At 36.9% G+C, this 14105-nt stretch overlaps 1 protein-coding gene across 20 annotated transcripts in view; it reads left to right on the top strand.

The window, feature by feature from the left end:
* MPP7 (MAGUK p55 scaffold protein 7) overlaps positions 1-14105 on the top strand; it is an 81908-nt gene that overhangs the window by 29927 nt on the left and 37876 nt on the right. For 12 of the 20 annotated variants that reach the window (XM_083406480.1, XM_083406474.1, XM_083406473.1 and 9 more), the window contains exon 3: positions 6566-6684. In XM_083406480.1, the coding sequence (XP_083262606.1) occupies positions 6566-6684 (119 nt within the window). The remainder of the gene's footprint in view (positions 1-6565; positions 6685-14105) is intronic. The other 8 variants (XM_083406468.1, XM_083406477.1, XM_083406486.1 and 5 more) reach the window with 1 other exon arrangement.

Here is a 14105-nt window from a genome sequence, read left to right as displayed (position 1 = left end):
GGGTGCTTAAGGGATGTTTAGAGGGTGCTCCCCACTTTATGCAATTTTTCTTATGCATGCAGGGGCCCGTAATGTAATGTAATGTAATGTAATGTAATGTAATGTAATGTAATGTATGCAGGGGCCCGTAATGTAATGTAACTCCCCACATAAGTGGGGAGTTGCCTCTACTATAATATAGTAGGGAATGTACATTCCAAGAAACATGTTGAAGACAAATGCATGCTAATGGACAACATCCATACTTGGATGCCATTTTAGATGCGTATCCAAGCCACGCCTGTAATTCCCAATCCAAGAAGTGACATGCACAGGCAGAAGCAAACTCCAACCTGTGGATCTCTTTATCGGGGTTTGTATATGCTTTTAGGGGACTAACATAAGCTTTGTTGCAAATTAAAGAACTATGAATTGTATAACTATAGTAAAGGGAAATTGATGTGTAATAGTTTCAGATATCAATAATTGCAGCAAGTTTTATAATCAGGTTTTATTGTAGTTTTTTTAACAACTGCATTCGACCTCCTTCACAAGGATATCAAGAATGTGTTTCATTTATGATGTATGCTGAAATTTCTCTATAAGGTAGCAAACGAATGTACATATCCTTAGTTTTGATTCTGCTAGCACAGTACAATTTCTCTGTTTAATTTTAGAAAAGCAAACTTTTAGACAAAACCTGAAGAATTTGCTTGATTCCTTGCTGTATTACCACTCTGTGGCAATTGAAACTGGAATCTTTGCTTTAGCTTCCTGCAAATACTGTTAGTAATTCAAAGTGTAGAGACTCCTAAAATGATAAGGACCTTCCTAAGGTCTTCTGAAGTGAGTGTTATAAATTAGATTTGAGCCTAACATTCTTAGACTGACTTCTTGAGAGCAGCTCATGGCAAAAAAGAAAGAAAATAAAAAAGAAATAAATACTTCTCTTTCACAGCTGACCAATAGAACAAAACTCCAGTTGCTATTCTTTTGAGGTAACATGATACTAGGCAAGAAGTGCCTTGTTAATTTGAATGAAGAAGGGTTGGCTATTCTTGAACTCCCTCACAATGTTACTGTAATATTGCCAAGCTGCTGTTGGCATACAAATCTTGACCGTATGCAAAAAACCATGATTTAAAAAACAATGAACAGTAATGTACTCATTTTAAAAATATTATTATTGTTCATTTCTAAAGTAATGACAGTTTTCATGTTTGTATTGTTGTGATACCTTCTGTGGGTAGTATTGTTAAAACTTGATTCTTTACCATTGCACGTAGTAATCAGCTTTTTTAATTTACTTGGTTACTAATTGTCCATTATGTGCATAAACATATGTGATATTTTTACATATATACAACCACTAAAATGGTTAAGTGAGTGAACCTTTTTCAGGTACTTGATACTGATCTTTAATTGCATTGTACAGTAGCAAATGTACAGTGTGGAGCCAGTGTGGTGTAGTGGTTAAGAGCGGTAGTCTCGTAATCTGGTGAACCGGGTTCGTGTCTCCATTCCTCTACATGCAGCTGCTGGGTGACCTTGGGCTAGTCATACTTCTCTGAAGTCTCTCAGCCTCACTCACCTCACAGAATGTTTGATGTGGGGGAAGAGAAAGGAGAATGTTAGCAGCTTTGAGACTCCTTCAGGTAGTGATAAAGCGGGATATCAAATCCAAACTCTTCTTCTTCTTCAGATGTCAGGATGCAGGTATCTTTGTTACTGAATATTTAGTTCCATATAACAAAATGTTATCCGATCCTTTTACAGAACTGTGAAATAATTTTTTGCTGTGAAAAATGTAAGCCTGTTAGAAATATCAATGAACAGTAATGATTATTCTACTTTTGTCAAAGTGGAAAAATTAAAGACTGGTGTGTTCTATTTTATTAATACAGTAAAATTTTACAGTGTTGTTCTGGGCTTAGGTGTATGTTCTTTAGTGTTTATTACCCCTTAGTTACAATAAAATATTGAAGTTGTAGCTTGGCATTATGGTTCAGAATTCTGATGTAGTAAATTACTTAACAAATGAAGGTAAATGGACATCCATTTGTCCTAATATTGATTTTAAAAATATCTCTGACAAGATTAGTTCTTTCTTGTAATATGTAAGAGTGATGGAACGCAGTGACCATATTTTTTTATCATTTAGTCCTACTTTATAGCTTCCACAGACTTGTTCTAATAATGAAGCTATGAAGGATATGACAAGAATGGTGATATTAAATTTCTCTAGACTAACAGTAAATTTTTCCACTCTGATGTCAAGAATGTTGAGCATCTGGACTCTGAGAGTGAGTAGTTTACCACGTGAGCACTTTCCCCAATTTCTTAGCCATTTATTCTTCTCCTAGGAACTAGCTGTCTTATGTAGAAAATAATAGTAACGGAAACTGCTCTCTAGAATTGGAAAAAGTTTTGTGCTGTTCATTTTCCATTATTTGTAAGAATTATTTTATTACATTTTTCAGGTCTTTTAAAAATAAAATCACTGTTATGACAATGTATCCATGTATTCAATAAGATTAATAAAGTTTAGGAAAGCAGTACCACGGATGTACTGTAGACACTGTTTACAAGTCCGTGCTACAATAATTGTTACTAGATTTTTATCCTCAGGGGCCTCCTTTAACGCAGTTTACCTTGTGAAACTACTTCCATGAACAACCTATAGTTTTGGAATCATTCATTCCATCCACCTCTAAGAAGTCTTCCAAAGACTTTTGGATCAGGCATTGTTAGGAATGTTGGATTGATCTAAATATCAGTCCCAGATAAAGTAGGCTTTCATTCATGGAAAAACTATGTAATAGGTTTTGAACTTGTAATTCTGTTAACTGAGCTTCATGAACAAAGTGATGTATAAATCAAAACCTGGATTAAAAATGCATACCACTACCCTGCTCTTCAATCAGATGGCCAGGTGTTTCAAATAAGCAGTCACTATATATAAACATATATACATAATAAACTTTGAACAAGTAAGATGAAACTTCGCCTGTGTATAATAGCTGGGAAATCCTCTTCCATACCCCATTTCCAACTAGCATTTTCAAAGATTTTCATCAGGCATGGAGACAAGGGAGATGCAGCTCAACTTAAGTGCAAGTGAAGTTGGGTGTAATAATAGTATTATTTCTTTCTTAATCTTCACTATTTTTAAAGCTCAGGTGTTAAAGGCCAGGATAAATAGCTGCATCTTCAGCATGTGATGGAAATTACATAATGAAGGTGCTAGATGCACCTCTGTGGGAGGGAATTCCACAATTTATAGGCTGCCACAGAGATTGCCCTCTCCTGGACAACCCCCTAGAACTTTGGAGGGCAGTCAAACCACCAAGAAGGCCTCCTCTGCTTCTCTTAACACTTGGTGATCGCCTTTCCAATATTTGGTGCCTGAACAAAGCACTTAGTTTTCCTCATGTATTAGAAATTGGAAGTTCAGTTTGAAGACCAAGATGATGTTAGTATATGTGAAAGTTTATCATTTTGAATCTAAAATAGTACTAGTCTAGTATGAACCGATATTGCAGAATGGCCAGTTATATAGGTTGTAAAATGTTCATGGGCTTCATTTTTACACGTGCGTGTTCGCGCACATGCACACACACACACACACAAAATGTTCAATAAGTTCCTTAGTAGCAATGAAATGCCAAATGAAAATGCAATATTAAGCAGGATTGGCAGTTTCAAAGTTTTTAGCTTTGTTTACTAAAGACAGTGGTATCTCGGGTTACATATGCTTCAGGTTACATACGCTTCAGGTTACAGACTTCGCTAACCCAGAAATATTACCTTGGGTTAAGAACTTTGCTTCAGGATGAGAACAGAAATCGTGCACTGATGGCACAGCGGCAGCAGGAGGCCACCTTAGCTAAAGTGGTACTCCAGGTTAAGAACAGACCTCCAGAACGAATTAAATACTTAACCTGAGGTACCACTGTACAGGTAACATGGGGGGTGGGGGGAGGTATAATCAGTGAAAATCACATTCCTGTCCTCACATTAACAAAGGCATTCAATAGATCAACATTTCTTCAGAGAACTGTGTAATTCCTTTTTGAGAACATCTCTAATAACAAAAACAAGCTTCTCTGATCATTTTGTACAATGTTCAGCTGCAGCATGGTGTTTGGGTGTCTTCTAGAATGCATTTTTCAGTCATGTAGGGCAGCAATGATGTCCAACAGGCCTAGCATATGCACTTTCTGAGTTAACTATGTACATAAGAACATGCCCCAATATTTTCAAAACACAGTAGTTCCAGAGGAGATAAGGCAATGAGTAAAACATGCCTGAAAGTTCAAAAACCGCTCCTGTAGCTATTTCAGTCTGCTTTTGAGCTGTAGCAGTCCACATGGTGGGGCGATGCCAGTGCTGCTGTAGCTTATATGAATGGAGCAGCAGAGATTATGCAGACACACAGGCAGGAGTGCTGTGTGAACTCCTCTGGTGTATCTGTGCAGCCCTTATCTTCTATAGTTCTACCCTGTTAAGTTAAGCTGCAGCAACATTGGTTTGGGGAAAACCACTCTAGGCTTCACCACACCAGCTGCTGCTTTTTGAGCAAGGACAGTTCATGTGCAAAGCTGTTGAAAACTTGCCACCATCTTGCCTTAAGTGACCACCAAATATCTCTTCACTTTTTCTCTTAACTCTACTAATCTTTTGTGACGAAGGCTCTGGCTCATATTAAGTGTAAAAACAAATCAGTGAGAAATGGAAATGGGACTATCCAACAATATTGTTTTAAATAAATGGTTATAATTTTCTATTTAGTGTGGAATCCCAAATTGTTGATTTTTAGAAGTGCTGGGCTAATTTTTCATTCACTTTCTATTCCTGTTTCAGCAGCATAATTTCTCTCTTACAGTCCCGTTTTGATAAAGTGTTTAATATTTACATTAAATCTCTTCTTTAAAAATGGGATGGAAAGAGATCTGGACAATACTCCTTAAAACTATGTACCATATTCATTTTGATAAATGTTCAGACAGCCTCTACTGTATATAAATCTTATAAACTAGGTGCTTTGCTTCTGTTAATCCAACTACTGAACCAAGCCTTTAACTTGTGATCTCTCTTTGTGAGTACAGCCCCTGATACAAGGTGTTGTTTCGTGCAACTTCAATGCTTTTTATACTAGGAAAAATTGTAGTGATTTTAGTGTTACCCTGTTTTTATGTTTAAGAAATACTATAAATGAGAGTAGGTATAAAATAAAGCAAGATTTGAAATATGAACATTGCCTCCCAAAAGCCCATAGAAAATGATGTCTGGAAAGAATGTTTTTTTCCAGCATACTTTAAGTAATGCCAGGAAAGAGGGGAAAACATTAAATCAGTCCCCCAAGGTGCTGTATTTAATTTTAGAAGAGGCATACGATGCCTCCAAAGATCATGCAGTAGCAGTGACTTAAAATATGAGAACGAAGGATATAATCATCACATTGATAGATTACTAAGTAGCTTTACAGAATATGCTTGAATGGAAATTATTTTGGAAAGCTGTTCTTGTGATGCAACAGCCCTTGGTCTGATCATAAACATTTTTACTCAGAAAAGTTCAGTGAAGCTTACTTCCTAGGAAGTCTAGTCAGGATTGCAGCAATAGAATAAAAATCATAGTAGTGTCATACTATGGTGGGTTAGCCAGGAGGTTATCAGTGTTTTCAAAGACTGTGAGACTGTGGCAGGGAGAGACTTGTGTCGTCTTAACCCCCCCCCCAAAAAAAAAATCCCACTGGAAAAACTAAACATATGCTATGGATTGATACCTGATCATGCTAGGTTACCTCCTCTGGGAAGGATGCTGCAAGTCATGTTGCTATGTTTCTTGGACAGCAGCATGATGGATGGTTTTATGCTGTATGCTACTGTGAAAACACTGTGCTACTGTCTGCCCCTGGGAAATTGCTCTGAGATGTGCCACAAATAACTGGGAGCAGCCATTGCTTTAATCCCCGTGGAGAAGCCTGGATAAATCCTATGCGTGCACTCTCTCTTTAACAAAATATAACTTAATCGTACAAGGATTTTGCTTAAAGAATTGACTCCTGAATAGCTAGCAATGAAGTATTCATTTTTGTACATCTATTACACCCAAGATCTTTTTTTAAAAAAAGCAATGTATTGGTGAGAAGTATTTAGAGAAACCACAAACTCTTTTTAATGGACCACCCTATCCATTTTCTGTTCTTATAAGGATGTTTTTCCTATTCATGACTCATTTCACTCTAACATCAAGGGAAATGGAATAACGATTAAGCAAAGGAATGCATGTGTTTCTGGGTTTTGTCCCTTTCCAAAAAGCTTTATGAATTCTTGGTACAGTGTTAAGTAAATATATTGCTATAGAAGCTTTAGCAACTGTTAATAAAGTAAAAAGTACCCTGTTAGTAACTACTTTTTAAACCAAACTTCTGTTTCTGGTTCGTTAATGTTTTGCTGGCTACTTCCAATCCCACTACTTGCTTAATATAAAATGGTGTAGGCTGCAAGGTACACAGGAGGGTTAAGTGAAATTAATGAGATCACCCTTAGCTTTCACTTTGTGTTTTATTTTCACTTTATAGGTTTGTATGAGCTGCTGGCTTCATTGCCAGCCCAGCTGCAGCCACATGTGGACAGCCAGGAAGACCTGACCTTCCTCTGGGATATGTTTGGTGAAAAAAGCCTTCATTCACTGGTAAAGGTAAACCACACTTAAATGTTCATTCTTTTGTAGAAGCACTTATGGAAAAACATTTTGAGCAGCCTCTAGTAAACCAGGAATCAAACTGTTTCTTTGTGAAAACAAAACAGCCTTGTTTCAACTCAGTGCTTCTGTGAGGGGTGGAAGTTGTTAAAAGGATTCTACCCAAAATACAGAGATGATTTCATTTAATAGTGATGTTTTGGCAGTATACACTAATGTAACAAACATATGATGTTTGCCCTTGTTTAGAATGAGGTAGCACGAAATAGTAGCAGGAAATCTGAGACTCCTTCATGGTCAACATTCAAGGCCTGGAGTTTAGCTTAAACAAACAAATGTTCACAGCAAAAATTAGACGGGATATATTTTTGAGGTAAAAGATGGCAACAGTTCAGTAGCCACATTAATTTAAAATAATTTCCTTTAACAAAGTCAACTGAAATTCTAGTAAGACTCTTTAATTGGCTTGCATCCATTGAAAATTGTGTTCAGCATATAAATATATTCAAGTAGATCATGATAAAATAAACTTGGTAGAGTAATTCATGGATGTGTCCAGAGAAAAATGGTAAATATTCATGTATATAGTACTTTCTAATTTACAAAATACTTTACAGTTTTAATGTCCATCATTGCAATCATGCCACTAGTATTACGATTTCACAGAGAGCTAACATTAAAAGCCACTTGCAAAAGGCAAGTCCTATAATTTGAACTTGTACTACATTGTTGGCTGGGCCTCTGGGTAGGAGAGGAGAGACTGTATGGGAAAGTGGGAAGTACACTGGCTTCCCATTCCAGGAATAAAAGGTTCCTTTCCCAGAGGAAAGGAAAAGGCTTTTATTGAACTCTGTTGCAGTCCCTTCACACATTTGTGGCTGCATTCCCGCCAAAAGAAATGTGCCCATAATCATTTGCAACATCACAAAAATAGGGTGTACTTGGCTTCTGAATCACTACTCGGGTTTTTAGCCTTTGGGTTATTTTACATATGTAGCTGCTTCTCCAAGTTATGGAGATGTCTAGGAGCATTTCCCTACAACTTCTCCTGGTTGGATGACTCAACCCTATTTTCATCACTTAGAGTGGGGGTAGCCAACATGGAGCTTTCCAGGTATTGTTGGACTCCAGCTTCTATCTCCCCTGCTCAGCATGGCCAATAGTCAAGGGTAATGAGAGCTGTAGTCTATCAATGTTAAAGGGAGCACCAGGCTGGCTATCCCAGACCTAAGGCTAGACTGGGAATGGGGAACTTGTGGCCCTCAGTATGTTAGAATCTAATTACATTTGGAGGGCCACAGAATCTCCCAATTACATTTGGAGGGCCACAGAATCTCCCAACTAGACAGATATAATACAATATATAATATGTAGATAGCATATGAGGCTTACCTGGAAGATAATTGAAAACCTTAGCTTATACAAACTTCAGTGGTTGCTTGCTTTGATTGGAGCATCATGCTGAGAATCCATGGATTTGTCTAATCCTTTTAAAAAATCCTCCTTTGCACCAAACTAGATGACATAAAATGACTAGTTGCAAATGTAAGATTTGGGGGAATGATTTCTTTAAGGACCACAGGAAGGAAGGAGAGATTAAACTCCCTGCTCACTGCCTCCCGTGATCCCAATAATATCAGACATCTTCCCATGGCTGCTATTTACATTTAAAACAGGTGCATTAAATGCAAAGGTGTAGTTAGCATCTTTGTATTTGCATGTATAGATTGACTCTAATCCCAGGATATAACCCAATGCCAGTTGAGAAAATAGATGGAATTGAAAATCCTGAACAGCCAAAATGGTGTGTTTTCTTTCAACCAGTGTTATATCTTCTGAATATTTATTTTTTTATATAGATGTTGTTTAGTTTGGTCTTTTACCTTTATTTATGCAAGTTATGTTACATACACTGAACACAATGTAGTACCTTTTTATCTTAGATTGTGCTACAGTTCCTGCGTTAATTTGACTCTAAGCCAGGGGGCATCCATGCATCTTGGGGCGGCTAATTCCTTTAATTATGCATTGTTTGAAGTACTTGGTTTTGTCTGTTCTGAATCTAGTGCTATTAACTTCATTGGGAGATATATAGTTTTCTAAACTAAAAAGCCTTAAACTTTGACCTTTCCTCGTGGGAAAGTTATTCCAATCTTTTGATAATTTTGGCTGCCCTTTTCCAGCTCTTTCATTGTTCTTTTTGAGATGAAGCAATCAGAATTATAGATATCATTCCAGATAGAGCCATTGTGGTTTCAGTTGCTTTCCTAGTTACTTCTGGCATAAAACTAGATTATTATTTTTTATAAATAAAAATCCTACAGTTAAAGTTCTCTACTGTGATGACAGGGCCTCTGTCCTGGTTAGTCACTGCTAGTTCTTCCATCATTTTATATGTGAAGTTGTGATTTATTTATTTATTGCTCCATTATGCAATTTAGACATTGGGTAACAAATTAGTAAGTAAGGTTGAGTCACCTAATTTTTAGGCATCTGGTTGGGGATCTTCACATCTGGTTGGGATTTCACCACCTTACATAATTGGGTGTTATCCTCAAATCTGGCCACCTTGCTGCTCTCTCTGTTTTGAAGTCCATATAACAAATAACTGAATAACTTACAACATTTTATTAATAAACATCTGACAAGACCACCAGCATTTTCTCTTTTATCTGCTATTTATCATTTTTCTATCCTAACATAACATAACATAAAATAAAATGTAACAACAGCTAAAGCTGGCCATTTTGAGTGATAAAGAAAAGTAGGAGAGAATATTTGTATTAATTAGCAAGAAAATATCAATCTAAAGTGATTTTATAACATATGTTTGGCCAGCAGGACTATGCAAATCAGAGGGACGTGTGACATACTTTCTGGTGATTCCCCGGAATCCATCAGTGGCAGAAATGTTAAAAATCTAGAAAAATATTTTTGGATCAGCTGTAGCTTTAGCCAACTCCCAAGTTGCTGCTGGGAGAGTTCCAAAGAGAAGCAGCAATGCAGCCAAAAAGAAATAGGAATGGAGAATGCTTCATCCTTTAAGGAGAAATGATTTTTCAAAAGGGTAATATGCACATTTTTCAATAGACATCTACTGATAATATACAAATCCCAGTTCTTTGATCGTGGCTCACTTTTCTTCTCTTAGATATTGTAAACATGGGTTCATCTGAAGGCTAAGCAAAGTCCAACCTTTATATCATTAATACTTGACAGTGAATATGGGCATTGAAAAACTTATTTCTGTGATTCCTCAGAGAACAAAAAGATAAAAGATGACTTTTAAAAAAAGTTTATTTTGTTCTTGGATGCGGCTGCCAGTGGTTTCCCATTCAAGGGATGGATCAGATTAATTAATACTTGCTTAGCTTCTTCAGTGCTGCAGCATCAAGCATTTCTGTGACCTCCAATTTGAATAGAACACTTCCTACTTCCAAAGATATACATTCATTTGCTCTCTGGTTGTTGCCTTCAAAGAATTAGATTGTAACCCTGGAAAGATACTTATACAGTCATACCTTGATGGACAACCGCCTTGTGAGTCAAACATTTTGGCTCCCAAATGCCGCAAACCTGAAAGTGAGTGTTCTGGTTTGCGACCATTCTTTGGAACCCGAATATCCGGTGTGGCTTCTGATTGGCTGCAGGAGCTTCCAGCAGCCAATCAGAAGCTGCACCTTGGTTTCCGAATGTTTTGGAAGTCAAACTGACTTCTGGAACAGATTCCATTCAAGCTTCCAAGGTACGACTGTATCGGGGAGTGAAACTGCTGTTGACTTTATGCGTGGGCATAAGAAGATACAGGGAAGTACAAGGACAATTTATTTATTCATTTACGACATGTATAACTTTAGCCAAAAAAGGCTGTCAGAGTAGCTTATGTATCTTTACATATCTATATCTAGTGCACCACACCATCTTTAAGATACAGACCTCTTCACTTGGTCTATGTTTTGAGTTATAAGTATGTGGCTCTCATGTTTATGTTCTCTTAATTTATAGTTGACATTCTTGTTAACAAAATTTTCTTAACCACAATGTTTTAAAATAGCTACTAATTTGTGGAACATGTTTGCTGTGCAGATGGCACAGTGTCGTTAGTAGTTATCTTCAAACAGAAATCTAATTCAGCTGCCAATTGTGGCATGAGGCTGCAATCCTGTACCTAGTTTTCTGGGAATAAGTAACATTCATATCCATGGAACTTACATTTGAGTCAACTTTTGATATGTTTGCACTGTACATGTGGTGTCTGTTCTCTGTTTTAACATCTAACAAGGGGCTGAAGAACTGGAAATTGTAAAATCTCTTTGGTGGAATTCTGTATTTTACATGCACATGTTTTTTAATTGTTACGTTTTACACACACACCCCTTTCTGAATGTGATGCAATAGGCACACCACCTTTTATATGGCCTTATATTATTTGAGGAGTTGGCTATGTCTGCCATTGGTGTGTGCCAAATTGCCATTTAAGAAAAAAAATCATCCTGTTTCAAATAGGAATGTTTAAGCATAAAGTTGCTGGATTGAAAATTGTACAAAAATTGTGCATTGTTTTTGAAAGTGAGATACTAGTTAAAATAATTGTAACTACTTTTAAGCTGTAGTAAACTACACACAGGCAAACAGAGAGAGAGAGACAGAGAATTTTTCAACACACTTTTAGCATTTGGATTGTTTAATTAATTTGGATTAATGTTTATAGTATTGCACCTTTGTTCTCCAGTTATGGCCACTTTACAAAACCAGTAGCTCTTGGTTTCACAGATAAAGGTTGTTGCAGACAAGTATATATCACCTCCTTCTCTCTCACACACATAATGCATTGCAGCCATAGGTTCACATTTGCTCCTCATCTTCTAATGATTGCTGCTAATGACCAAACATAAATAGCATTGCGATGTGAAGCCAATTGTAGATTTCATTGAAATGGAGATTGTAGAAGTAATCTGCTGTAACCTAGAATAAAGGATAACATAATGGGTGTGCTTCAGGCTGCTGTTGAAAGCACCTTTGTGTGCAAGTTTCAAGGTTAAAAAGTCAAATAGAATTCATTTTTAGCTTTGATGCTATGTCAATAATAGTGTGTATGGAAGGAATCAGTGTACTCCAAGAGGGAAGAAGTCTTCAAGCAAATTCATTTTTTTAAAACTAAAAACAACAAAAATATAGTTTTACTGAAGATCTCTTGAGGGACCTCGGGCTTTAAAGGAGACAAGGTTTAGTAATGTTCTGTGTACAGTGCATGTATAAAAATAGGTTTATTGCTAAAGCGTCATGTTCTCATCTCAAATAGAAGAGATTAATTCAGCTTTCGAAATGTCCTGAAGAGTGTACAAGTTCTAAGAAACTTGAGCTTGAAGTGCGCAACAAAACCTCATCCAATTTTGGACATTCTTTCTGCAGTAGCTGAGCAGGGAGTTTGGCTCAAAAAGGGGCAGGGAAATTTATCTTGGAGGAAGGGTGACTTGTTTGGCTTTAAAGTGAATTTCCTCTACCCACTAAGGGGACCTCTTCCTATAAGCAAAGTCATCAAAACCTTTCCTTACTGAACAAAAAAGTACACTTGAATGAAGTCTCTGAAATTTCAAATAATAGTTGCTTTATTGTGTTGTGTGAGGAACAAAGAAGTCAAAGTATAAAGTTGCTTTCAGAAATATAAAAAAAGGAAAGGAAAAGAAACTGTGCGATGAGTAAGGGGGGTTTATAGCCCATATTTAAACTATTCTGTTCAAATGGGCAAAAGTATAATGCCTTTCTGCATTCTAGTACTTTCCTATTAATTTGGATCTTGAAATATATTCTTTGTCTGCATCTACTGTTGGTAAGTAAAGCAAATATATTGAAGCAGAAGGCAGAATCAAATAGTAATAAAACTAAATATGCATTTTGCATATTGAAACATGGTACAGTACTAAAGTTAATAATTCTTAGTTAATGTTGAAAGTGAAAGGTTAGTACAATTATTTTACTGACCTTTTAACCGTGGCTAACTAGAATTTCAAAGTCGTTTCATACCCTAGCTTCAAATCAAGATTAATAGTAAACCTTGGTTAGAATTAACTGCGGTTAAGTTTTGTGCTACCATAAGTTTTAATTATGGTATAGTCTGGTGAAGATTTGGAGGGAGTAGTGGGGAAGGGAGTCAGTGATGCTACGCCTCCTCACAGATCCTTAACCCAGAGTCTGCAAACTTTGACTTGCTAAATTACCAGGGTTTATTTATGACTCCTCCTTTTCTCCAAGTCCTGTGGCTTGATGTCTGCTGCAAGTGGAGAGTTATTTTTTCTGTCTTAATGATGGGTTTTTGTAGATTGCAACACAGTGCAAGGAGTTCCATCACCTGTCTGGAGCTGAGATCATTCAGATTTCAAGAATACAACAAGAACAAGGATATACTGATCCATATCAGCAATGTATCTACAAAAGTGTATATGAACAGACAGGAAGGCATGAGACCTGTGACTTCACTAAAAGGCATGCAAGGTTTTAATTGAGCAGGGGGGAAAAATGTTGTCAGAATATGTCAGTGGAGAGAGACAAGGTAGCTCACTAGTTGAGCAGACAAATTTTGAAAGATGCCAGTAGATGCTTCACTTGAGGTTGTTGCTTTGGGGATCCTGACTTACATTTGCTTCAGGAAAATGGCCCATACTTTTCTTCTCAATGTCTAGATGTCTTTAGGCTGAGGATGAAAATTCTTAGCTAGCAACAAAAAGGATTGAAAGTGCTGGTATATGCCTCCCCTCCTTCCAGCTGTTATCTAGGGTTGTCCTGAAGATATTGGAGCAGCAAGTGGAAGAAGTCCTCATGGTACCTGGTTAATCCAGAAAGTTCAGAATACCAGTTCAACAACCTTGAAAGATACCATTCCCTCCAGAGAATTTGATTCAAGCTTCAGTTGTGTTGCTTCTCTCTTTACATTACTGCAGAAATACAGCCCGCCCTTTGTTTCCTTGATAAAGGTCTACTCCATACTAGTTCAGGGATTGCCAACCTGATACTCACAGGTGTCATGGCATTTAAAATCAAATAAAACATAGGCACACATGTTCTAAGAATAATAAAATCAGTGCAACAAACTAAAACAATTAAACCATCCATATAGACTTTAAAGACAATGAAAGAGTTTCATCAGATATAAAATTGATCTTCCATAGAAGACTTGAGTAAACCTCAAGAAAAAATTTCCTTTAAAAAATGTTTTCAGTAAGCACCGAAACATAATCACTCTAGGCACCTGTCTGATTTCAGCTGGTTATTGATTCCAGAGAACTGGACCTGTAACACTAAGACCTTGTTTCTAGTACAGTGGAACGTTGGTTTTCGAGTGTCCCGGAGGCCGAACAATTCGGAACCTGAATGCCAAAAACCCAGAAATAATTGCTTTCATTTTCAAATGTGCCTTGGAA

The sequence above is a fragment of the Podarcis tiliguerta genome (genome assembly GCF_965153285.1).
Source record: "Podarcis tiliguerta genome assembly, chromosome: 12".
NCBI classification, from domain to species: Eukaryota; Metazoa; Chordata; class Lepidosauria; order Squamata; family Lacertidae; genus Podarcis; species Podarcis tiliguerta.
This window is presented reverse-complemented; position numbering and strand designations above follow the sequence as displayed.